We start from the raw sequence: 27,257 nt of genomic DNA on the forward strand, positions 1-27,257 counted from the left end.
AGTCTTTCATCTTAAGCCATGCCTTGAACTTTACCTTGTTTAATTATTAAAATCAGGAGCTGCTGTGCAAGATCTGTCTGCTTTTGATGGTTCTTAAATTCAATCCTGCTGACAGACTGTATCCATTTCTTGCCATATATATTGTTACATATAAGAAGCTTTTGAGTACTATTTTTTTTTTCAACACAATCTTCATTAACAAGAAAAGTTTGAATAAAAAGCTTTAAGGGAAACATCAAACTGTTTTTCTATAAATATGTAAAACTGATAAAAAATGTTTAAACAGACTTGATTTGTAACACACAAACATTTTCTTTATGAAATCCACACATACACTTTACCATGTGCTGCATCAAAAGGAGAACACCAATACATAACGCCTCAAAGCCAGCTGTCTGGGTGAAGAACAGAGAAAGACTTCTCCATTCAATTTAGTACACTATCTTCAATGTCATTTGAAAAAGGAACTGATGAAAAGACCTTGTATATGAATGAAGAATTATTTTGGAATGCTGGCACCCTTTTAAGAAGGCTGCCACGTGGCAGGTGGAAAAAAATAGTATTTAATGTAATATTAATGTAACACTTACAGTTGTTTTGGTCTCTGCCAAATATTCTGATTCCATTTTACTTAAACGTGCATTTGTATCCTCCAGCAATTCTTGGATATTTTCTGTGTGTTTTTTCTGAAGATTAAACTTGTCTTTTTCCATCTCAGCTACCGCATTATGAAGCTACAAAGACAAATACAGTTCAGGAACATAGAAAAATTAATTCAGTACTATTAAAACTTTTGAGCTTTCTTTGATTTATATCACAACTTCTCATTTGGAAACTGAGGAAGGCATATATTATTCAAAATTTAAAAATATATTTCTGTAAACATATTCTATCAATGACATTTCCTAAATTTTTAAGCTAATTGTATCACTTAATAGACATTTATCTACATTAATAACTGCATCATAATAATAATTGTGGCGTGGTGGCCTAGTGATGAAGACGCTCGCCTCCCACTTGGAAGGTTGAGAGTTCAATCTTAGGTAGCTGCAGATGTTTCTCTCTCAGGGAACAAAGAGAAAATATCTACTGCAAACTCCATGTAGGCGTCTGGAAGGGCATCAGGCCAGTAAATGCTCAGCTCCATTCAGCCGCCCCAACTATCCCCTGAATTCAGGGATTACAAGATCATAAAAAGAAGAAAAAATCAATGTACGGCTTAAATGAAGGAGGTCAACTATACATAATCAGTATTAAGAATGTCTTCTTCCATATTTGAACACCTTAAACAAATCCAGGCAATCAGTTCATTTATGAATGAAAAGTTTGGCAATATTTTGCCACAAAAGTAAATAAAAAAGTCAGGCTAATGCCTTATCAAATATTACCCATATTGCTAACCTTTATTTTGGGATTGATAGAATTAATCAATCACAGGAGCCACATAGGCTATTTAACACCAGAATCCTGCTGAAAATCTACTGTGGTTTCTTTCTGATGGGAATCAGTAACAGAAGCAATCTATGTATTTCTTGCAAGAGAAGAAGTGTTAGTCTATAGCAGGAGTATCAAAGTCGCAGCATCACACTGCCATCACATGACATATCACAATTTTTTTTTCCCTTCACTAAAACAGGGTGGACATGGCCAGCGCATGACGCATCTGGCCTGTGGGCTGCAAGTTTGACATCCCTGGTCTATAGCGACAAAACGTCAGGAGGAATCTAGTAGCATCTTTTCCAACTAATAAATGTGATTAAAAGGCATCAGCTTTTGTGACCTGCAGCTCATTTTATCAGAAGCACAGAGTGGAGAGATATATGCCAATGCATATATCCCAAATGCCTCAACAAACAGAAAGGCAAATCCATTATAACTTTAAATGTATATATACACTTGACCCACAACCTTTTCCATTTGGCTACAGAGGGAAAAACCTTTGGTATTTTTGATATGCTGAATTTCAGTCCAGGAGGTGGGGATAAGGACTTTTCCCTGAGGAAAAGGACATTTTTTCCTTCCTCTTTCTTTTCTTAAATTTTTTTTTTCTTGAGATAAATGAAAAGGCATCAGCTGGGAGCGGTTTATCTGGAAGGGATGGGAAAATGGACAAAATGGCTGGAAGAGGGGAAAAAAGACAAATTTGCTTAAAGATCAAGCAAGATGGAGACTGGTTTCAGTGAGCCAGTCTCCAGGAACAAGAAAGAGGTAAGCAATATTTGAGCAGAAGAAAATCAGGATAAGTATGAAGCTAATCTTTTCTGGGACTGACATGATTGAAAATCCTCCAGGAGCAGAAAACAAGACTTGCTCAAGCAAGGAGGAGTGAACAGACAAACTGGCTGGGTCCTATAGCAAGACCAGAGCTGATTGTCTATGGGCTGAAAATGAGATCAGGAGCCTAACCGTAATCCATAAATCTCTAGGGAGAAAACAGGAGCTAAGAGGAAGTGTTCCTAAAACCTTGATTGAGGTTTATAATCTATGAAAGTCAAGGATTAGTCAGGATCAGTGAGCTGGAGAAGTGAGCTGCGGGAAATCCCTTTTCTCGGAGGTAAAGTAAAAGTTACAAGAAAGGAACGCCTTTTGGTTTCAGATACACTCATCTGCCCTATGGACCTCGAGAACCTGGATCAATCTGCCAATTATTTCAAGGAATCTATGGCCAATTTTTATATAAGAAATGCACTGTTTACATGCAAAACACCATTCATATATGTTTTTTTCTTCTACATTATTTTAGTCTCAGATCCTCCCCATTTGGATTTCTGCCCTATTCCCCTGATAGTATCTTATGGAAAATTTATGTTTGAAGGGATGTGGCTTATCAGCACAAAATGCCTTATTTCATCCAGCTATAATTCTCTGGGCATTTTATAGCATAAAGCTAAAAGAAAGTTTTCCTGTTCCTTTTCTGTTTCATATATTTAATAAATTAATTTTAAATCATACAATTGATGTTTTTCTTTTACAAGGGTAAGGAACTGAGGCTACTGAGTTTATTTTCTTTTACTGTCACGATCTTTATCATTTTATTATTATTCCTACTTTATGGGAATAATAAGGCTATGAGAAGCTAATCTATCTCACAAACTGCTGTGAAAGATTAGGAGCAGAGGAAAGACATTACTTTGCTCCTGGAAGAAGGGTAGTAACAGCAAGAAATTCTACATACCCAATAACTAAAGTAGGGCTGAAGGGAAGTGCTATTTTTTTTAATCACACATCCCACTTTCAGTCCTGTTGAAAGTACTCACAAAACCTGAAAATATAAAACAGTGACATGTATTAAAGCATTGCAACAAGATAAAGTCTAAGCCATGATATTCCTCATGACACTCTATGGAAGTGAAAACTGGACTTTAAAGAAGCAGGATAGGAAGAATTTGAATTTGAACTTTGGTGTTCAGGGACGATTCCTGAGAATAGTGTGGAAAGCCAGGAAAACAATCCTATAGATCACTGAACAAATCAAGTTGTCCTATTTTGGACACATTATGTAAAGACCCAACTTTCTGAAAAAGGCTGTAATGCTGGGAAAGAGAAGAGGACGAGCAGCAGCAAGGTGGATGGATTCAGTTACATGACAATCAGTGCACCATTAGGAGACTTGAAAGTACAGGTTGGGGATAGAAAATCTATTTATGTGGTTGCTAGGAGTCAAAAGCAGCACATAATAACAGATAACAGATAACCAGAGTTGGAAGGGACCTTGTAGGTCATCTAGTCCAGTAGTCGCCAACCAGTGGGCCATGGCCCACTGGTGAACCATGAGAAAATTTTGGTGGGTGGCAAAGAAATCTCACCCCCAGAGGACCCCCCCAAAGCAATTAATCCAGGCTGCGCAGAAACACAAGGCTGCACCACTCACATGGCCTGTGGGAACTCTCCCCGCCCACTCACTCCTTACCCAGTAAACTTGCCTGCTAACTTGCTATTTTTCCTTTTTCCAACCATCATCTGTTCTGCTGTGCCGGGAGATTTAGATAAGCTAGGAAGCAGGAAATGGTTGGATTTCTTGCTTTCTAGCTAGTCTTTAGATCTTCGGCTCAGCACAGCCTAACCTCCCTTAGGACTGAAGGTTTGCTTGCAAGCAAATTCAGTGCAAACTCACGGCAAGCAAATTTGATAGATTGAGCTAGCTGATGGCAGATAGATAGATCACTCAATGATTCTGTGAGCAACTCAATCTGCCTGCTTTGCCTGATTTTGGGTAAAAATTGCTCTTTTTTTAAATAAAAAATCATGGTGTGTTGTATATGGTGTGTTGTGAGTTAATTTTGTGAGTTTGCATGAGTTTGCTTGCAAGCAAATTTTATGCGAAAGACTCAGCTAGCCAATGGCAGATGGATAGATAGATCACTGAATGAATCTGTGATTCTGTGAGCAATTCAATCTGCCTGCCTGCTTTGCCTGATTTTGGGTAAAAGTTGCTCTTTTTTAAAAATAAAAAATTCAATATTTACATGCATGGTGTGTTGTGAGTTAATTTTGTGAGTTTGCTTGCTAGCAAATTTTATGAGTTTGCTTGCAAGCAAATTTTATGTGACAGACTGAACTAGCCAATGGCAGATAGATAGATCTCTTGAATGAATCTGTGATTCTGTGAGCAACTCAATCTGCCTGCCTGATTTTGGGTAAAAGTTGCTCTTTTTTTATAAAAAAATTCAATATTTATATAAATATTTATATTTACATAGAAGCCATGCCCAGCCAGCCACATGACCAAGCCACACCCACAAATTAGGCCACGCCCACAGAACCGGTTACTGGTCCCTTTGATCTAAAATTATGAGTTTGGTGGTCCCTGAGGTCCAAAAGGTTGGCAACCCCTGATCTAGTCCAACCCCCCACCCAAACGGGAGACCCTACACCATTTCTGACAAATGGCAGTCCAATCTCTTCTTGAAAGTCTCAAGTGATAGCACTCCCACAACTTCCGAGGGCAAGCTGTTCCATTGGTTGATTGTTCTCACTGTCAGAAAAATTTCTCCTTATTTCCAGGTTAAATCTCTCCTTGTTCAGTTTCCATAATCAATCAATTAATAACAGCATTTTTCAATACAATGTTCTTGACATATGCTGTGTCAATAATTTTCATTATTTTGAAGAAGAATTTTTAAAGAATTAGGAATTTGGATTTGTTGAGTTTTCATAGGCAATCCTCATAGCTAATAATTACTCTAATACTGAATCATACTTCAATTAATCCTCCCTCTGGTTTCATCACAATTTTTTCAGAATTGCTCATGCTAACATAATTTCTATGTGCATTGTGTTTTGCTATACAAAGCCACTGTTCAAACTTAAGATTTCACTTAATGAGAATTATTAAATCCATGTAAGTAGAAATATTTAATAGAAATTTTATACAAAATTAATTTTAAAGTTTTCATTGACTAATCAGTAACTGATTTAAAATTTGATATTCCCAATTAATTAGGCAAGAGCTTTTGTTTTTTGTTTTTCATTACATTAATAAAAACATTACCTTTTTCTCCCATTCATTGTTTAAGGAATCTGTACTGTGCTCACATAACTTTCTTAACTCCAGAATTTGTTTCTCTTGAGCTTCTCTAATGACTTGTGACTCACGAACAAGTGTCTGAACTGTCAGAAAATAAAAGCAACAAAATAAAATACATGAGATGATATTTAGGCTATTATCTCTAGCAAGAGAGATATATGCTATTGCTGATTTCAATAATTTTTAAGCATTGTTCTTTAACATATGAAAATGGTCCTCAGTTATTTTTTTAACATAAAATAACTGAAAATTGTATAAAACAACCATAAATAAATTCATCATGATGTTTGGAATAATATTCTGATTGAATTTTATTTTAAAAATTAACTGTTTCTTCTATTTTGTCTTACGAAATTTTATATATAGTGGAATAATGTTTGATTCATATATATATATATATATATGAATCAAACATTATTCCACTGGCCACTGCTTGGATAGACTGAATGACAACTACCAGTCTGTAGATTATCTCTACATCAATAATCACAGAATAGAAGATAATTTTTATTACAGTCACTGACCAATATTGAAAACAGAAACACTCTAAAAATAAAGTAAAAAAAGCCAAGATAAAATTTTACAATTGATGGTGGGTTCATTGGTGGACAATCCAAGTTTCTCAAATTTTACAGACAATATAACAAAATTTAGCTATGTTCAAGAAGACTAAATCAGCTCCTAGATAAAAAGTGAAGCAACATAATTTTGCAGTGAGTTCCCACTGACCCCTAAAGTAAAACACTAGAAATAGCAACTTAGAACAGCTCTTCCAATCTAGGAATGTACAGTATTAAATTGAGTACTTCATACACATCCTACTACCCTAATAAATTTCTATTTAAACATCAAGCAAGCAAAAATATAAACTATACAGAACTGTAATAGCAAAATGACAACACAATCTTTTGGGAATTGGGAATGTCAATGTAACTCAAGCCAGACACAGCCTGATCAAAGCACAAGAAAGAAAACACAACATTCAAATTGCCACTTCAAATTTTGGAGGTTACAAAAGAATCAAACTGGATAAAACTAATATCATGTTTAGTCCAGAATTCTGATCCCACAGTGAAAATGTTTCCAATCAGCCCCTTTTTGTGCTTCACATTAACTTGTACCCAAAATAATGTTTTTTGTAAGGTAACATATAGCAGTTCAGATTATTTACATCCAGGTGTGAGAATTATAGTGAGTCTCTGATGAAAGATTATGTGTCTAACTTGATATACTGACAACTCTATTTTAGTTAAGTAGAATGTAATTACCAAGATCTGATTATCTGCTTTCAATCTGTCAATTGTTTAGAAAAGCGGTAGAGAATAATATATCCTTCTCAAGCAGCCTTCTGAGATGTAGATATCATCACTTGATCTCTACCAAAATATATTAACACCCAGGAGATGCCATTTTAGCATATCATGGGTGCCTGTTAGGAAAAGCAAAGTTCAAATACAGCCATAGGTAGCATTACTCAGGGCAGGGGTCGCCAACCTTTTGAACCTCAGGGACCACCAAACTCATAATTTTAGATCCCAGGGACCACTCACCGGTTCTGTGGGTGTGGCCTAATTTGTGGGTGTGGCTTGGTGGTCATGTGACTGGCTGGGCATGGCTTGTATGTAAATATTATAAATATTTATATAAATACTGATTTTTTTATATAAAATGAACAACTTTTACCCAAAATCAGGCAAAGCAGGCAGGCAGATTGAGTTGCTCACAGAATCACAGATTCATTCAGAAATCTATCTATCTGCCATTGGCTAGTTCAGTCTGTCACATAAAATTTGCTTGCAAGCAAACTCACAAAATTAACTCACAACACACCATGTATGTAAATATTGAATTTTTTATAAAAAAACCAGCAACTTTTACCCAAAATCAGGCAAAGCAGGCAGATTGAGTTGCTCACAGAATCATTCAGTGATCTATCTATCTGCCATCGGCTAGCTCAGTCTATCAAATTTGCTTGCCATGGAATTTGCTTGCAAGCAAACCTTCAGTCCTAAGGGAGGTTCAGCTGTGCTTAAAAGCAGAGCTGAAGATCTAAAGACTAGCCGGAAAACAAGAAATCCAACCATTTTCTGCTTCCTAGCTAATCTAAATCTCCTGGCACAGCAGAAAAGACTAGCTAGAAAGCAAGAAATCCAACCATTTTCTGCTTCCTAGCTAATCTAAATCTCCTGGCACAGCAGAACAGATGATGGTCAGAAAAAGGAAAAATAGCAATTTAGCAGGCAAGTTTACTGGGTAAGGAGTGAGTGGGCGGGGAGGGTTCCCGCAGGCCATGTGAGCGGCACAGGCTTGTGTTACTGCGTAGCCTGGATTAATTGCTTTTCAGGGGGTGTTCTGGGGGTGAGATTTCTCTGCGGTCCACCAAAATTTTCTCACGGCCCACCAGTGGGCAGCCACTGACTTAGGGCACTAGTTAAACCTAAAACAATTTTTCCAAACCAAAAACCCTCTGAATTTTCAGAAATAGTCATACTGTCTGAGAATTCAGGGAATCAAAGTCCACATATCTCGAGAAAGTTTAAGTTGATGAAACTTTCTTAAAGGCATTCTTTCCTAACATATCCTTTATTACTCTTCAATTTAAAAAAAAAAAACAGAAGCCAATTTCTTCAAAATCATGCAATACTTTGTCTTAGAAGTTTTCCATTCCTAATCAAAAATGTGTTTCCTTTGAATTTTGCTTATTAAGAGAAAATTAGGAGAAGTATAAACAAACAGGCAAGAAGCAAACATCAATCATGCAGTTTTCAAGATTAATACAAAATTGGAAAATTGAACACCTTTTTTTTCAAGCTTCTGAATAGTCTCTTCAGCTTCATTCTGTTTTGTTCTATACAAGCTCTTCAGTACCTCAATTTCATTGTTTTTTCTATCCAAAATCTATAATGAAAATATAAATAGAGTAAAATTGAGAAATGTTCATTTTCCATGAAGTAATTTCTTTTTTTTAAAAGAAACAGTGAACTGGGAATTTTATTGTTAGACTTATTTAGCTTTGGTATCAATATCTCTAGTGAAAGAGCACCTGAAAAACAAGGAAAATGTTATACAGAAAACTGATGAGATTTCTTTCTTTAAGGCATCCATATCCTTTTACAATCTTATAAAGAATTTTAAGGATTAACACATTCTAAAGGCCACCTCTAAAATAAAATAGAGTATTATTCTAAATGTTCTGCTTAACTCATTTGAGATTCTCAACAAGAAAAAAAACTTCAAAGCAAAGGAAACATTTAAGATGACATATTCTCTTTTCAGAACTGGTGTTCAGTTTGCAAACAAACAAGCATAAAGAAGGATTTATCTTTATTTTAAAATTCCATTGGACTTGCACAGCATGCAGTCTTGTGATTTGACAGTGTTTTTTATAAACTCAATAAATAACTGACACAGTTGCCATTACAAGAAAGGATCCACTGCTACCAGAAAAGATGCCGAGGGTGTCCAAGCCTCATTGACACAAGTGTATGTCACTAGCCACCAAACAGCTGGTTGGTGTGCAGGTATTCCTTTTTAGCCCACAATTCTACTTAATTTATCAACATAGTCCTTTCCGCTCTACAAGTTATGCAGGCCTACCATAGAACATTTCACCTAGAAACTCAACTCTCAGTCAAAATAATACTTCAAAAGGAAATAAATGGCAGTATTTTTATTGTAAACCCGCTTCTTAGAACTCCAAGATATGATATTTTATTTACATATGTTTGATAATCAATTTCGGCTTTTTATGTACTCAAATAAGCATTATTCTCCATATCATATTTTCTGCTAACAAATTCATTTTTAAAAAAATTCTTTTTTCTCTCCCTCTTCTCATATTTCTATGCAATCCAAGACTCTGAATAAATATTTTCTTCTCTACATGCTAAATATTATATGTACTATATCATTTACAATTGTTTTATGAACCTAAAAGAAAAATCACTGTTTGCATTATGTGCAACAATGTAAATTATATGCAAACTATCATTACACCTGGCATAGTAATGAAGCAATTTTACTTCCCTCAAAAAATGAAAAAGCATTTTGCCTCAGTGGCTGGCACTCATTTCCTGAACTGTCTTATTCTTTTTCAGCAATAAATAAAATTAACAAAGCAAGGCAGTATTTTCCTTAATGCTGATAAATCCAGAAGTCACATATAAAATAACAGAATCATAAATGTAGCAGAAATACTGGCTGAAAGAGAATAATCCCCAGAATTGGAGCCATGATTATTCTTTCAATATTCTATTATATTTTACTCAAGGCAGTAAACCTCTTTTTTGAGGCACATATTTCCAATAATCCCATCTTCTTTTACTAGAATTACACATCCACATCACACACACACACACACACACACACACACAGAGAGAGAGAGAGAGAGAGAGAGAGAGAGAGAGAAATTGGGAATGTCTTCCAACATATTCTCAGTTTTCCCTTTTTCATGGAAAGTCTGGATGCCAGGTAAGATCAATACAATTCATTTTTATACTACTTCTCATATCGAATACCTATATATTTTTTATTCATCTTTATGTATTCAAGACTCACAGCTCTATCATAAACTGACAGAAGTTAACTAACAACTACTTCCACTGACAAGGAACGTTTTCCTTAATAAACAAATGAACTGGGATAATGTTTTTGACACTTTTGTTTAATTGAATTGTCTTTACTCAATCTTATGATTTGTATAGAAAACAGATCACATTTTAGGTTATATTTACACAGAAATATTGAACATTCAAAAGTGTTAATATTTTCATCAATAAAATAACTGCATCCGCCCAGTATTGGATACTATTTAGAATATATCTAATGGGTATTTTCTACAGAAATGATTTGAGATTCATTTGAACTTGTAGAGTTCCTACAATATGAGCTCTGGCACCTATGAAATAGATTCATGGCTCTCCTGGCTTTTCCAGGCAGCTAAGGAAGGGATGCTAGCTAAATCTAATTCATCTTTGAAGGAGGAAGCACTGAAAAGACAGTGGTACATTCTCTCCTGAGAAGATTTATTTTAATTCAGCCATTCTGGGCCTTTTTAGTCTTCCTTTTTTTTTAATGGATGACTTTGGATAATCCTGAAATTAAGCAAATTAGCCATCCTCCAGACCCAGCAGATTATCTTTTACTTGGGCCTGGAGGGAGTTGAACCCGCCAGCTCTTGATGGACATCTCAACAGTAATCAGTATTAACCACTGAATCCTTCCATAACATCTAACTCAGGTCCTCATCACTTCAAGATTGGATTATTGCAAAAATTATTGCACAATTTGGGATTGTGTTTGAAGACCATTCAGAAACTGCAGTGAGTTCAGAATGTAACAACCTATTTAAGAGTGATTAAGAACTGCACTGACTTCCACAGTTTCCAGGTACATGTGCTGGTTATTATCTGTAAGCCTTTTAAGGCTGAGGTTTGCAGAAGATCTCATCTTGTATAATCTACCCAGGAAGCAATATTCCACATTTCCCCCCTCTAAGTTATATGAGAGGAGAGAGAATCTGGAAGTAGGACTTCTCAGTGACAGCTCTGGGACTATGGAACAGCATCCCAGAAGTTAGGATGGCTGGCTTTCCAGAAGCAGGATATGAAGTATCATGCACCACTCTCCAAGACTCTATTTTTTAATTATAAATTGTGGACCTGACATCTATGATTTTTTATGATATGTGAATTTGTTGGTTTGTTTTTCACATTTCTGAAGCACCACCTCCCTCAAAGTGGGAATGTTACATGTGGATTCTGAGTATCACTGTATTTGTATGGGTTGGTATATGTGAGAGTGAAAATAAAAATGTGGCAAGCTCAAATGCTGATTATATGCCATCAAGTCATTGTCATCTCTTAGCATGGATACATTTTCTACATTATGATCTGTCCCTAACCTGCTCCTACATACAAATATCCTTGCTGTATCTGTGTAAATCAAAAATGAAGCAAAATGAAGCAGTTTCAAACGGTTTCATTTGAAGCCATAAAATAGATGAGCCGCTATTGATGGTCAGGGGACTTATTTTTGGGTAGGTGAAAGTAGTGCTTATTTCATTAACACAGAATGGTAAGCAAATGACAGATTTTCTCCCTCTATCTCTGCAAGGTTTGAGTATTTCTTTTCTCCTTTGTTTTTAAACTATTTTAACTTTTCAGTACAAAATGTCACAAAATTGCATGGCCAAATCTTGACACTTTTAGATAGATAGTATACCAGGATGCAAAAAAGGGTTTCAGTGACAAATGTTATTCTATGCCTCAGGTTAGCTACCCATCATAACATAATTGTTCTGAAATGACAGGAAATGCAAGAATGATGGCAAGTGATGTGATATTTTCCTTATATTCATTAATGCATCATCAAGACTCATTATTTCAATTTATAACAATCTATTGCTATAAATGTTTAAGTGCAGCCAATGGAATACTAATGCCAACATTCAGATGTTACATAGGAATTTTATAATAGGTATTTCTTTGTGTTGCAAGTAAAAACCCATCATATAATTTTAATCAACCTACTGTACCTTTTGAACATCCGCATCATGCTTCTGCTGTAATTTAAGTTTTTCTTCATGAAGTCTAGCTTCCATCAATTTTGATTTCATCTCCAGCTGTAAATTGGATGTTGCACATACTGATCAGTTTAATTGATGACATATAACCCTTCCTTATAAATCAAAATAGCTTCAAGAAGCTTTAAATCTAAAAGTAACAAAATAACACAGACCCACTGGCAATTTATCTAGCCTGTTGTGGATAGAACTCAAATGGGCTGATCTTTCTCTGATGATGAACTAGTCACCAATCTCACAGATAATTAATTTCCTTGAGATAGAGAAACAGTTTTGAATCAGTCAAGCCTCTACTCTCTATTCCTTGGTCATGAAAGGATGCTTTTTGACAAATTGGTTAATATTTCTTGAAAAATGTATTTAAGGAACCCTTGTGAATTCATGTCAATAAAACAAAACATTGTTTATTTTGGCTAACATTAGCCAACCAGCAATAACACCCTTTTTTCTGACTCTTCAGTTTTATTTTAAATTCCCACATATTCAGGGGTGGGATTCTACCAGTTCGCACCTATTCGCTAGAACCGGTTGTTAACATTCTAAACAGTTCAGAGAACCGGTTGTTAGAAGAAATTACTAGCCTAATCCTGTAAGGAAGGCAGGAAGGAAACATTCTGGTGTTGCTTACAGAAACTGCCTCTCTGTTAACCCTTATTACATTCTTGGCAGGAGTTTTTTTTCCCCTCCTTTGCTGGTACTTTGCTTACCATTCAAAGTTACAATGGCACTGAAAAAAGTGGCTTATGACCATTTTTCACACTTACAATGTTGCAGCATCCCCACAGTCATGAGAGGCCAAGCGAGGAGATGCGTGCCTCGATGTGAGTGATATTGAGTTGGCCACACCTAGCCAATAACATGATCACCAAGCCATGCCCACTACCTAAGCCATGCCCACAGAACCGGTTGTTAACAATTTTGAATCCCACCCCTGCATATATTGGTCTCATCCTACACACCTTCCAGTTTGGTTGGGGTTCTCATCTCTTTTCTTTAGTACTTGACATACTGCCCAGCTGTTCCCAACAACTTATACAGGAAGAAGAGGCAAAATAGTAATAGACAAATCTGAATGGCTCATTTTTAACTGAAAACCACAGCTAAGTATCTTGAACCAGAATAGATTTCCTTTTAAGATCCTCCTTTTCTTTTACTAATTATATCTTTTAGAAATGCACTATAAACGAACAGGAACATTCAGAGAAGAGTTTGAAAAGAAGAAGAAAAATGCTAAAATTTTGCTTTTTTTATTCATGGCTCTTCTGCAAAGTCTTGGCTGTGCACTCTTTGCAGAGCTTTGGAAAAGTAAGGGCAACTTTCCTTCTTTTTGTTTCCTCTACAAAGCCAGCTCCAGTGCTTCAGCCTGCCCAAGAGCATGGGAAAGGGGGCATTTTCAGATGCTACAGCTGATGGCTGGCTTTAACATTTTTCTTCTTCTTCCTCTTCCTAAAGCACCAGGCTGGGAGTGAGAAAATAGTGAAGATTAGTTGTAGCAGGTCAGGGCAAGGACTGTTGCTTAACTAGAGCTTCCAGTGGGAGGGAAGCCACCAGCAAAGACAATTGGATTCCTATTTCATTGTGGCTGCTTGGGAAATGGTGCCCACTTCTGGAATAAAGTCAAGCAGTTCAGGAACACCAAAGGGCAGAGTGGCGCAATCGGTGATGGGTGGGAAGTTGGGGATTGGAAGCAAGCATGTGCCTAAGGGATCCTGGAAGGTAGAGTGGCAGAAGGGCACTGCAGCATCCCTGTGGTCAGTCACAAGTGGGAATGACCGCAAGGATGCTGTAGCAAACATAACTTTGAAACCAGACCATAAATAGTTTTGGGGGGGGAGCTGTTATAACTTTGAACAGCTGTTAAGCAGCCTTTCACTCAAACCTTACATTCCAAATGCCAAATTCTCTTATTTCTCAGCAACACTTATTCTTTCATCTAGAGCAAACAACCAGCAGTGAAATACAAATTTAAATCCAGTAACCCCAATCCTCCTCTTTCCTTTGGATGTTATAAAACTTTATAGTAACTCTTGGGTTTTTTTCCCTATAAATTTAGTTATATCTTTGCCATTCTTAAATAGTATATGTGTTGGACTTCCGGTGGCACTTCTGTCGAAGTCAGATCAGAGTCTGTGATCATGCACAGCTCTGATCCAAGCTCTACTTGTTGGAGGGTCCCAAATGGGACCAGAACCACCCTGGAGGGGTGGTGAAGAAAGGGAGACCACCTGTTGAGTCCAGGGGAGCCGCATCTCCCGTCCCTGGCTAGGAACACTCCCTCCGAAGACAAGCTGTAGCGGTAGCCTAAAATGGCTACCATGAAGACAGGAAGCTATCCAGGAAACTAAGGTTGTGCTGGAGCATTGAGTTGTGAACAATGTGTGGACCAGGTGAAATACTTTGGACTTTAAAAGGTAACCCAGAAAATAACAGAAAAGAATTCTCATGAAGGATTGTATTAGTGGCGATTTGAAAGAGAGAAATTGGAAAACGTTAAGAAATTTTTGAAAAAGACTTTAAACAGAAGTGACACAACTCAGAAAAACTTTTGACTATAACAGAATAAGAAATTGAATGTGGTGATTATACAGAATTTGGTACTAATTAGGCATTGTTTAAAATGATGGAATTGAGCAAAGTTAATAAAAGCTTAAAATGCGGAAAAATAGAAGGTGGAAAGTGGAAAGTGGTTTAAGAGCGCCACCTAATGGTAAAGGAAATTTTTTTACTGACTTTATAAAAACGTGTGCTCTAACTAAGATGTGAATTTAAAAAGAAATAAAAGGAACTTTATTATAACAAAACCACCAAAAGTGGATTATTAAAATCCTACAGTAAAAGAATACCTGAAGATAGTACCCCAGGATTGATTGGTGGCTTTGGAATTGTTTGACAAGGAACGGATTGATTAAAACTGGAAAATACTTATGGACATTGATTGTAAAAAATAAAAAGACACTGGTTTAAACAAACTATAGGACAATCGGATTAGATATAAATATTAAAGAAGATAAAGAAGTAGTAAAGTAAAATGAGTGAAAGGAAATAAGACCAGAACTGCAAAGTATAAAGGAAATGATAAATAAAAGCTTGGAAATATGGAGCAACATAGCAGAAAAACTAGAAATGGTGACGCAAATCATCGAAGAACAAAGAAAGCCTAAGGTTAAACAAAGTTATACAAAGAAGAATATCAGCTTAAAACAACAATAGAAACAATACTACAAAAGGACAAAAAGAGAATTAAACTTAAGATCTTAATGATTGATGTGACAAATAAAAATGTGGTAATTTAAAAAATGGCTATATTATTATTAGTTTTTATAATTGGTTAAAGGGAATAAAATGGGGGAAATGTGTTACAATGTAAAGATTGAATTGACAATGAAAGGGGACAAATACTGAGTAATACAAATTAAGATGAATTTTTGGAATGATGAATGGAATAACATAATATGTTAAAACCTGCAAATATGATGAATACAAGAAAATGTAATAAATATAGAGATTGATTAAGAATATAGATATTATAAAGTAATGTATGAGAATATGAAAAGGGAAATTGGAATAGGTAATTTATACAATATGAAATTGGATAAGAAAGCTAAATATGTAACCATGGTCATGTTTGTATTGAAATGTAAAATCCTGGAATAACATTGTTCACTCAGAGATGTTTAAAAAATAAAAATAAAAAATTTATTGGAAAAAAAAAGTATATGTGTTGTTCAAAAAAGGCATTGCCTGAAACAAAAACACCATTCTTAGCAAAACATTCATTTGGACCAAGTACTTTTTCATTTTAGTTTCACATATCTCCCTTATTATTATAAGTCCATTCAAAATTTGTCTCTGATTTTCTGCAATCCTAGGTAAATTCTATTTATACAAATATTGTCCACTTTTTCTGAAGAAACCTACACCCCACACATCTTATTTTATCTTTTGCAAATAGTGATTTTTTTTCTTTTTTGAGGGGCATTTGTTCCACTTTTACTTTATGTTAAGCATTTGTAATCCATAATTAATCCAAGATTTTAGAAAAGTGAATATTTGTGCTGCCTAATGTGGCGTCTTCTTCAATGTCTTGCATCTGTTGTGGCATTTGTTTAGTCTCATCTGTCACTGTCACTTCCCTTTGTGTCTCATCCAATTCTTCTTCAATTTCTTCCCCAAAAATCTCTTGCTTTTTACGTAGAGTTCAACCCAAATTTCTATTGTTTGAAAGTAAAAATCACCCGTTGCAGCTTACACCACCAAAATGGAATTTTCTTCTGTTTGTCAGAAAAGGTACAACTACATTTGTATTATCAGCCTAGTATTAAAATGCAGCTGTAGATCTGTTGTCTTTTTCCTGACAAAGTGTTCAAGGACATCCCTTGGACCATTTTTTAATGTTGTAAAATGTGTACTGATCCTTTAGCCTAATCAATCTCTGAATCAAAATTGTCTTCTTCCCAATCCAGAGATCCAGGCTCTTTTTGCGAATGTCCTCTCCATGTCATTCTGGAATTGCTCTAATTCTTAAAAAAATATTTCTCTAAATTCCAATAATGCTAGATTACCCAAGTCTTTCTCTATACTTCTATTTATAAATTCTGTCATAGTTTCTAAAATGTCTATTTTGTCAGTAACTTGTTTCAAATCTGCAGCCAGTTGTCCTCAGATTCAATTTTCTTAATTTCTTTCTTCAGATCTTTTCTCATCGTTACAAATCCATTTACTTTTTAACTGTCGCAGACATCTTTTTACCAAATTCTTCAAATAGTTTCTTCAATAAATCTGATACAATACCCTTATCAGTAAGTTGTTCTAGTGAACCTGTGTGTCCTTCTCCCAGTTTGGCAGCTTTTCTCGTGGTTGCCATGGTGAGAAAGTGAAAGTATGTCAGTTACTATGGTGAGAAAAAAGTTGGATTCTTTTTTTATTCTGCTTTTCTTTTCACTATCTTCCCAATTAGCTTTTCGTAGTCAGTCAAACAGTCTAGCTCATATTACTCTTATCTTCTTGTTTTCTAAAATCCACCAATTATTACTGTCCTTTTATATAAATAGTCACCTTCCCACAGAGGTCTGGTCTGTTAGTCTATTTAAATTTTCAAAGATACTTTCATCAAGGAAAAAAACCCTTTTTAAAAAAAAAAAATCACTGTCCTCCTTTTTCATTTGAAGCTTTCTAATATCACAATTTTGCCTTTAAATTATAATCCTTTACCACATGGATTTTTCTCTTCTTAATTTCAAAAAGAAGATACTCATCTAGATTCTTTAAACCAGGGATCGCCAACTGGTCCATGGACCGGTACCGATCCATGGCATTATAGAAACTGGGCCACACAAATAAGCAAAGCCCAGTCCATGGAAAAACCTCTCTCCACAGAACTGGTCCCTGGTACCCAAAAGGTTGAGAGCTGCTGCTTTAAACATCATTGATGTTCAGAATATGTTTCTTAGGTTGTAAAACAAATCATAAACTTATTAAGAAGGTAAGGCTTTTGAAAGTGAAATATCCATAAAAAGGCTACACAACTATTTAGAATAAATACTCAACTCCTAAGATAATTGACTCACCATCAACTTCAAGCAAAGTAAACTACTGAATTCTTTTTTTGTAAGGAGCAGTTCTTTTAGAGCACAAATGGATTCATTACCCCATTTTTTTCTTCTTCTGGAATAGTTATCTGTCAGCCAGAACCATCTTCTGGCTGGCAATTGCAGCACTGTTCATCTAACTGGCCAAAAACACCTTATCTGGAAGCTGAATACTCCTGAAATATCTCAACAAACACCTTATATTGTTTTCTATAATTAAAGACCCAATACTACTCCTTTTATTTAGCTAATACCTTTATTTTTAAACTTTTTCTTACATTCAAGAAAAGAAATATTATTGAACTTTTTTCTTAAATCATTTACAGAGTATTTGTTAATCTACAGAGTAATTTCTCACATTACGAAATGTTTTAATTATGGCAAAACTGCACTATATTTAATGTGGATTCAGCCACGGAATGAAGTATCGTCAATAAAATTGTTATAAAAGCAGAATTAAAACATACGTCTCTGGAGACTGTACCAAGTTTGACTGAAACCATACAAGCAGCAAAATCCTATATGCAGAGCAGGGATGAAGTCAAGCTTCAAATCCAAGGATTTGTCACACAGGCCAATTTTTAATACTCAAGTAATGAGTAAACTAGGCAGAGAATGTAACTCTTAAAATATGATTACAGCCAAGCAATTATTCTGTGAAATGCAGTAATCCTAACAACTGTTTTACTGATTATATACTATATAAAATTTTAGAATAGCTAACATTATAATGTTTTCAGAGAAACAGATATGGAGAGTTGAAATATGATCTGAAGGAGCAGGCGGTGGGAAAAAGGACAGAAATTTAAGATCAAATTATCCCCTGAAAGAACTAGAATGACCTTTTGAATTTTGCATTTTTAGCCTGATTACATGTATGAGTGTATTATTTTAAACTTATTAATACCAAAGTTGCATAACTTTAGAATTCAGTATAATTAAAAATTGCAATCATTTTTTAAATTAAAGGTATGTTTAAATTAATATGATTAAAGTTTATATTTAGTTATATTTGGCTACTAGAATTTCTTAAAATAAAATGTATTCATTTATTTAAATTTGTTACAGCCACCGACTCCCTTAACCTCTGGACAGCTTACAAATATAAAAACAACAAAGTCAGTTAAAAACATACAATAAAACAATATGTACAAGCAGTCCAGTCTTAAAACAGTCATGACAAAAACTAGCCAGACTAGAGACCCTACAAACAGATTAATCCCAAGCCTGAGATGAAAGTCTTAAGGGCTTTGGGGAACTCAGGAGAGAAGGCACTGGGGGGATGCTGTTCCCAGAAAGTGGGGAGATTATCAAATTATCCAAACAATATTATGTTATTTTGCTGTTTCAAAAAATGAAAATCAAAACTGTTTAGACAAGTAGCATTGTGAATCATATAAATGTATTCCTGAAAAAACTAATCAAAATGTAAAATGAACATTTGAAATTATTTTTACCAAAATGTTTGCAAGTGCAATATTTTTATCATTGCCATTGCTCATTCTTCTGTGTTTTCATCATTGTTTATGCTCTTTCCAGAAAACTATGAAGCAAGGCATGTCTTCCAGGCATGTAAACACTACTGATATCAAACATCTGTTTTGTCTCTACAATTAAAGCTATTAAGAGTGAAACCAATACATTTACTTTTATATTTGTGTGTGTTAGCTCTCTCTCAAATATATATGTGTGTGTGTGTGTGTATGTATATATATGTATATGTGTATATATGTATATATGTATATATGTATATATATATATATATATATATATATATATATATATATATATATATATATATGTATATGTATGTGTATGTGTATGTGTATGTGTATATGTACATATATGTGTGTGTGTGTGTGTGTGTGTGTATGTATATATATATATATATATATATATATATATATATATATATATATATATATATATATATATATATATATACACACACACTGCACACACACACCTACCTCTAAAAGTTTTAAATGCACATATTTTAAAAAAATCAAGTTGCTTCATTTTTACAATATCCTGCCAGTTTATATCCTGGGATGAAATGTAAGTTATTTACTTCAACACAATCTCACTGAGAAGTAACACATCCCCACAGTCCTATTTCAGTACAAGCATTTGAGCATCCATAGAGAAGATACTTTTTCCCCTTAGCAACAGAAACATGTCCTATTAAATTGGGAGATGCTCTAAGCCTAAGGAGCATTTCCATTTCAGAAAAACTCCAAGACACTCAAGGCTGGGGAGAAAAAAAAACCAAATAGCCCTTTATGCAGAAGTCAAGAATGCAGGAAATTTTACTTAAAGTCATTAGAACAGACTAAGTAGATGTTAGCTGGATTGTTTATATTCATTCACTATAATGTAATGATTGTTGTGGCCTCCACTGACTCAGAGGATTTTGACACTAAGGAGCAGATATCTCAATCTGAGGAAGTTGTGGGCACTCAAACATTTGTGGCTGATCTGGCCAGCAATCATACAAAATAGCAGGGAAAACAGTTGCAGGGGCAGGCAGAACTTCAATGCATCTCCCTGCTAGCTTCACTATTGTGGATTCTATTAACAGCAATCACTAACCTGTTTTTTTTCATTAGCAACAACTAAGTAACCAATCCAAATTCTGTGTTCTTCAAATCAGGATCCTCTAACAGGCCTGTCAAACTGCTAGCCTGCCAGCCATATATGTCGTGTGCAGTCCACACTCACCTTGGCTCCACAAAGGCAAAAATATCATGTTACAGCCCCTGACTCAATTGAGTTTGACACCCATGATGCTCTAGTATCTTCAAGTTCTGCTTTTCTGGCCAAAGACCAGCTGAAAAACCATCAACTATGTTTAGGCCACTGGACTGTAACCTCTGCAAGGTGCTTTGGATTTTGGTTATAGAAACTTATTGCAGACAAACTCTCCAGGGATTTTCTTTGTACTGTCCATACATTTGCATACATATCATGCTTGCCTCTGCCTGAATTTGTGTAATGCTAAGTAAAACTTACTGCAAGCTATTCCTCTGCATTTGCATGTGACTGGCCCAGAGCAAAGGGAAGCACATTTTTACCAAAATACATATTTCTTTGTCAGGTCATATTTAAGGTCTCACTAACCTACAGACACATATACCCATAGGTTTGCTTCCTGTCCTGTCCTCAAGTTAGCAGGAAAGTCTCTCATAGCATTCCTCTTCCTCAATCCTCAGGAACAAGAGTAGCAGAGTTTCTACCTTCACACAAAGACAGCAATTAACTATGGCTGCCACTGCTGCTATCAAAGACAGTGTTGATGCTCTCCAAAAGCCAAGGAAGTAAAGTAAGATGCAGTTAACAGAAAGGAGCATAGAAAGTTTTCCTGAGGGGGAGAAGAAAGTGAGGCAGAAAGCATTTGCTTTCCTCATCTTAGCTCTCTCAAAAGCAGCAGCAGCTTGGCCTGAATACTTTACAGAGAATGAAGGAGGTGGGAACATGAGCAGAAATTATTGATGAAAAATAGTGTTTCCTACGGAAGATGTTTTACAAGTCAGTATTCCCTTGAGCTAAAAAAGAGGAAAGTTGCTCACTAGAAAAGGTTCTATTTCTTTATCTAGCCAAAGCAGAAATTGTCAGGGAGCACAACATCTCATATTTACTCACGTTAGTCCTGCAGTGGCCCTTCAATTTCCTGGCTTCCTAAACATTTCTCTTCTATACAACATAGAATGTTTCCAATTCAATCTTTATTACGGATATGGACCAGAACAAACAGAGAATGTTTGAATGGGAGTTTCTTCATCCTGCTGGATCATCTTGATTCCATTTTAGATCAGCAACAGGTTCGCCCTGAGATGGGACCTTTACTATGAGTATATACGTTTGAATATTTATTTATTTAGCATATGGCAAATACATGGATTTATAGTGGCTCAAGTGTTAATGTCCAGTCCACTCAGCCATTCAAGGACAGGGTCAAGGACAGGTTTGAATAAATAATTAAGGATAAAGAAATCAATCAAACAAAATATTCTCTGTAAAACTTTAAATGTTACTTTTCAGAGTGAGATGAGCAGCTTATAAATTTAATAAATAAATGACCAACCTGAGAGCTGGAGCAAGGAGAATGTGGAAATGAGCACTAAATTTATAATGCTACCAAGTATTAAAAGTTACTTTTATTAATGCTATTTCAGCTACATGTATGTTGTTGCAAAATAAAAACAACCAAATATCACACTTTCAGTGGAAGAAAGTATAATAACAAATCATATTAATTTATCTAGCTCTGGTATATCTGAAGATTTTTTTAAAAAAAGAACAGAAAATAAATCTGTTTTGATTAATTTAATTTATTTAGGACATATACTATTTTTACATGACTAGTTAGTATATAACTAAGGAGTAACAAAATATTTTGAAGAACATCTTGCTGAAGCCAAAGGTCTAATAGTTTAGAATCAGGAACAAAAATTTTTTTACAAGCAGTAAAACTTTCTGGAAGTAATTGAGGCTAAGATATTGATCTCGTCAACCCTATGTTACATCGAGATATAAATAAATGCATTTCTAAAACATATTTCTATGCTCTACGAAAGATACTGAGCTTGTCAATCAGCATTACAAAAAGCAGCTTTTTTTCTTTATTAAAGCAAAAAGATATCCCAATATGTTTTAGAAAGGTTAATAGATGTGTCCCTGCCCTTTAGAGATGACATAAAAAATATTGTGAAGGATAAAACATAAGCATTTATATAGGCTTTTAAGTCTGTAAGTAGAGAAAACAAGTTGTCAGCATCTGCTCCCTCATTATTCTAGAGATAGCCTCCTGCTAACTTAGATGTTGTTCCAAAAAGGCAACAGTACATTTTAACAAAGCAGCCACTTTGAAGAGATAAAATATAATGCGGGTTCTCAAAACTGCAAAAACTCAAAATGTTCTCAAAACTATGAAAACTCAAAATGGAAACCTCAATCTTGTCAATAGATGTTCATTTAATCTAAAGTCAATGATACATTTCTGGATGGAGTGCTCTACAGTTCTATTCTCTTTCTTCCACCTCCTTTTCATTATCTACATGAAACCATGAGTGACATCATCTGTCAGTTTGAAGTTCAGTATGATCAATATGGTGTGGGTAGAAAAGTCTTTGCACAACTTCATTTGATATACCGGTTGCACCCTTTCCTAGATTGGGGGGCCTTCAGATAGTCACTCATTCCCATCATCTTTTGGCTTGATTACTGCAATGCTCTTCACATGGGGATGCACTTGAAATCCACCTAGAAGCTTCAATTGGCCAATTGGGGGCTATATAGATTTTCTAAAAACACACCACACACTAACACATACAGAGAGAGAGAGAGAGAGAGAGGATGTGGAGAAAGAGATTTATGATTATAAGCCACCCAGAGTTATCCCGTGGTAAGATGGGCAGCCAATAAATTTTATAAAGTAAACAGTCCCACTAATTAAATTCTGCTAGGTTGATGTATTCTGGCTTCCTTCAATTAAAAAGACTGGCATCTCTCAGGACCTGGGACTATACCTCAATAGCAGTGCCCACCCTCTAGAACAGGATTCCCTCCAAGATATGGATTGATTTTGCTACTTGTTTGGAAGAGACATAAAGACTTTTTACCCTAGTCTCCAGCAAGGGAAAGTGAGAATCCCTCATTTCATTGTGCTTGCCAACTTTTATCTTTATTATTGACTTTATTGTAATTTGTTTGACTGTTGTAAGCTGAACAAAATCACTGAAAGTTGGTCAGTGCAAAATTTATTACACATAAAAATATGAAAGGTATTATTGTGGTTGGTCACACAGTCAGCAAGCTGTTTAGACCATATTTGGCATTTTTTAAAAATACATTTTTATTGAGTTTCTTTTATTACATCATAAAACAGTGTTCTTGGCATCTATACAGGTTCTTGGTTTAAATATCATAATACGTTATATTACATTTGTCTAATATGAAATAATAGCTCTAACTATGATTATATTCTTATATCTTTGTATAATTTACAAAATTATGCTTTACTTTCTTAAGGGTTATTCCAGTTAGGTTTCTTGTCTCACTTCTTAGTTCTGTTTGTTAACCATTTATACCAATTGTTCCAAATTAAAAAGAATTCAGAGTCATCTTTTTCTTTCAGTTTCAATGTTAACATCTCAGCACTTTCTGTTACTTTATGTATTATTAATTCTTCGTTAGGGGTATTTGGAGTTTTCCATATCTGCACAAAGGCTATTCTTATATTTGGCATTTTTATCTAGTCCTTCCCGGTTGTCAGACAGTGTTAAGGATATTGTCACAGGATATAAGGTCTTCCAAATAAAGTTGCCTTTTGCCATTGACTGGTGGTGATATGATCAATGCCAATGATAATCCAGATGTTTGGCGATTGCACCCAACGTATCTATCGGTACTATGGTATATTTGCTTTCTTTTGCAGTCATTCTACTTCTATTTGCAGGTCTTTGCATTTTGTTATTTTCTCCAGTTCTTTGTCTTCTCTTTTGCTTTTCTCCAGCTACTGTAACATCTATTATTCAGATTTATCTTTCTTACTAACAATTGTTAAATCAGAATAGACACACACAAGCACACACACTATACAAGACAGATGTTTACGTATCATTGTCAACTCTGAACAACCATGTAGTTTCACCATACAAGAAAAACTTCAGATACAAAGGTAGGTCACGTCAAGAGACATGCATGATAGATATTTTTTTATTATAGTAAGGAAGATAACAGAATCTTGAAACCTTGTCCAAGTTGCTCACTGTTCTATTCTACACCAGGTAAATTCAAGGCAAGATTATTTTGAATTTCTTTTTCATACTACCCTCTCTCTCAGAACTGTATAGAATTGATTTTTCTCTTTGAGTTCATTGATTCCTTCTGAAGGTCAGCTCTAAATTCCTTCATGAATCAGGGCGTTCCCTGAACAAACAGGAACTCTCTTGTTACCATTGTACAAGTTTCAAGGTATAAACTACAGACACCAACATAATTCAAATCAGAAATAGAAAGAACATAGTTAATATACTTCCCAATCGGTTCTACTTTCTGTGGTTAGTAAAATCATGCTCTCTCACAAGAGTGCATCAGTTAAATAGATTATAAACTATAAAAACATAGTGGCATGATTGTCATTTCATTTTTGGCAAGATATCAAATAAAACAGATATTAAGCCTCCAACACGTTTATTTCACCTTGTGAGGGTTCTTTGTTTTCCAAGGACACAATATAGTACAGCAAATTTGCACACTATGATTTCTTGCAGCACACACATTCCATGATCTCCCTAAAATATACTCTACTTATATCCCTTTACAAACAACTACATATAGGTTTAATAAATAAAAACATGTGATTTTCCTTCACACCCCATGCAAATAATGATTTCATTTGGATGAGCGTTAGGCAGGAAATATGCCACTTAATTTTAATATGATTACATTGTAAACTTTGTAGTACAACTGCCCATTAGAATTTCTGCAGGTAAAGTGAGGAGCAAAGCCCAAGTAAGTTTTGACAGCACTCTAGCCTGCCTACAAAGGCTGATCAGAATTATTGTTGTTTTCTTAAAGACTCACCCATTGAAGTTGCTTGTCACACTTGCACTAAAAGGTTCTGAGACCCACAGTTTGAGAATCTCTGCTTTAGGACACTGTATACTTGAGCAATCATTTTTGTACTCTGCATATTCACGATAAGGCTGGCTCCTCTACTTTGGAGACTTTGACTAATTCAGAGGCAACCTAACCCAGAAAAAGTGGATTTAGTAACAGTAACCTATCTTTATATCATTACATGATTGAAAATGCAATGCAATCCATCTAGGGTTGTCTCAGAAGATATTTTGGAAGCTAAAATTGGTATAGAGCACAGCAGCCTGATGTAAAAGTCACCATTCCAGAATAAAACCTTATTTTATGATTGCACTACCTTTGCACTATCTTTGGTGATTGCCTCAGTATTTTGGAATACGCTGCCTCTAGATGTCTTAACAATTTTATTCCTGGCATTCAGGAAGGCATTAAAACAGTTACATGGCATGGAAATGATTATTCCATGGCTGTTTAAAATCATGATTTTTATGTAAAAGGATGGTTATTTTACTAAGATGTTTTATGTTGATGTTTTAGGATTGCCACTTCTCAAAAATTAACCTTAATAATTAATTAACCTCAATTATGGCCTGACAATCTAGTTCTGTAATTATTTATACTATCAAAGTATCCGCAAAAGCCAGACTGCTTGTGCATAATTATTTTAACACTGTTTTACTATGTATGGAGCTGACAGATTTTTTTGAAAGACTCTTAGATCCACATCAACATAAAGAAGATCTAAAAATTGTCTTAAAAGAAAGCTTGATACAAAATAAAGGAAAGAGACTGATCGTCTGCCTGCAATTATCTGAATCCTACACTGGTTAAATACATTGTTCTGAATTGCTAAATGAGCTCTTTCATCTGTATCAAGGTCTAATACCTATGTACATTAATTAAAGGCATGTAGGCATTTACCACAACAACTAGTACTAACACCCTGTGATATAATTATAAAAAGTGCTTACATTCATGCTGAACATTTCAATTAAGAAATAAGATTCTTGTAAAATCACAAAGCTGCAACAGAGCCATCTGTATCAGAATTGGGCGTTCCAGAATGATATGTGGCTTTGGCTTTATTTTACATTTTCATTAGTATCCCCAATTTTGTCTCTTTCTTATTCTATTCCACATTCCAGATCTAAAGCTTATTTGTTAAATAAACCATAGAAGCATATTGCACAGAGATAAAAGCCATAATTTACAAATAGTGGAGTTCATCCAGTGTTTGAACCCAGACTGTGTGTCACCAAAATGAAAATAAAGCAAGAGGCACATGCATATACTCCAAGTTCAAGCATAATTTCCTTGCTAAAAGAGTGTACTACCCTTAATAATGATGTTTTAACTCCTGTGTTCCATCTTTTGAGCTCTTCTCCCCCACCCCCAATGGTCTCCTGCTGCTCTGGAAAGCCAGAGCAATTAACTTCAGTAGAACTAGAAACCAGAGAGACAAGGTCGGAGCAGGGTCCCACCTTTGCTGTCTTCAAAAAGGACATTTTTTTCCTCCAAGGGATTTCATGTTTTTCCTAACATTTATTTTCCCTGAAAAGAGAAAAGCTCTACAGTAGTGTTATACTGGTAGTACTGCAGTTATACCCATTCACTCAGCAAGTGTTCAGTTACGACTGCACTGAAAAGTTATGACTAGTCCTCAAAATTCTGGCCATCACAGCATCCTGCATTCAGGCTAGCCACCATCTATGGTCATCTCCACCCACTTGTACTCCCTAGCACTCAACTGTGACACCACCCGACACAGCCCTCACCATTGGTCCTTAGCATATGCTCATGGCATTCCCCTGCTCACAGCTCTCACCCACCAGCCTGCCTGCCTGGTACTCCTGCCTCCTCCCATGCTGCAATCATGTGAGGTTCTCACATAATGACCCTTGCAGTCCTAGGATTACCATGGCAGCCAGGATTGCCAGAATTTCCATCACTAAGTAGT

General features: G+C 35.3%; 1 protein-coding gene across 3 annotated transcripts in view; it reads right to left on the reverse strand.

Annotated features, from left to right (window-relative positions):
- The window catches only part of CEP112 (centrosomal protein 112), a 284,870-nt gene that overhangs the window by 211,035 nt on the left and 46,578 nt on the right, over positions 1 to 27,257 (reverse strand). For all 3 annotated transcript variants that reach the window (XM_087956092.1, XM_087956091.1, XM_026678787.2), the window contains 4 exons: positions 12,063 to 12,149; positions 8,326 to 8,425; positions 5,492 to 5,610; positions 591 to 734 (listed from right to left, as the gene is read on the reverse strand). In XM_087956092.1, coding sequence (XP_087812218.1) covers positions 591 to 734; positions 5,492 to 5,610; positions 8,326 to 8,425; positions 12,063 to 12,149 — 450 coding nt within the window. The remainder of the gene's footprint in view (positions 1 to 590; positions 735 to 5,491; positions 5,611 to 8,325; positions 8,426 to 12,062; positions 12,150 to 27,257) is intronic.

The sequence above is a fragment of the Notechis scutatus genome, chromosome 2 (assembly GCF_049901735.1).
Source record: "Notechis scutatus isolate UNSWTSFEM ecotype Mainland chromosome 2, rNotScu1.2, whole genome shotgun sequence".
Lineage (NCBI taxonomy): Eukaryota > Metazoa > Chordata > Lepidosauria > Squamata > Elapidae > Notechis > Notechis scutatus.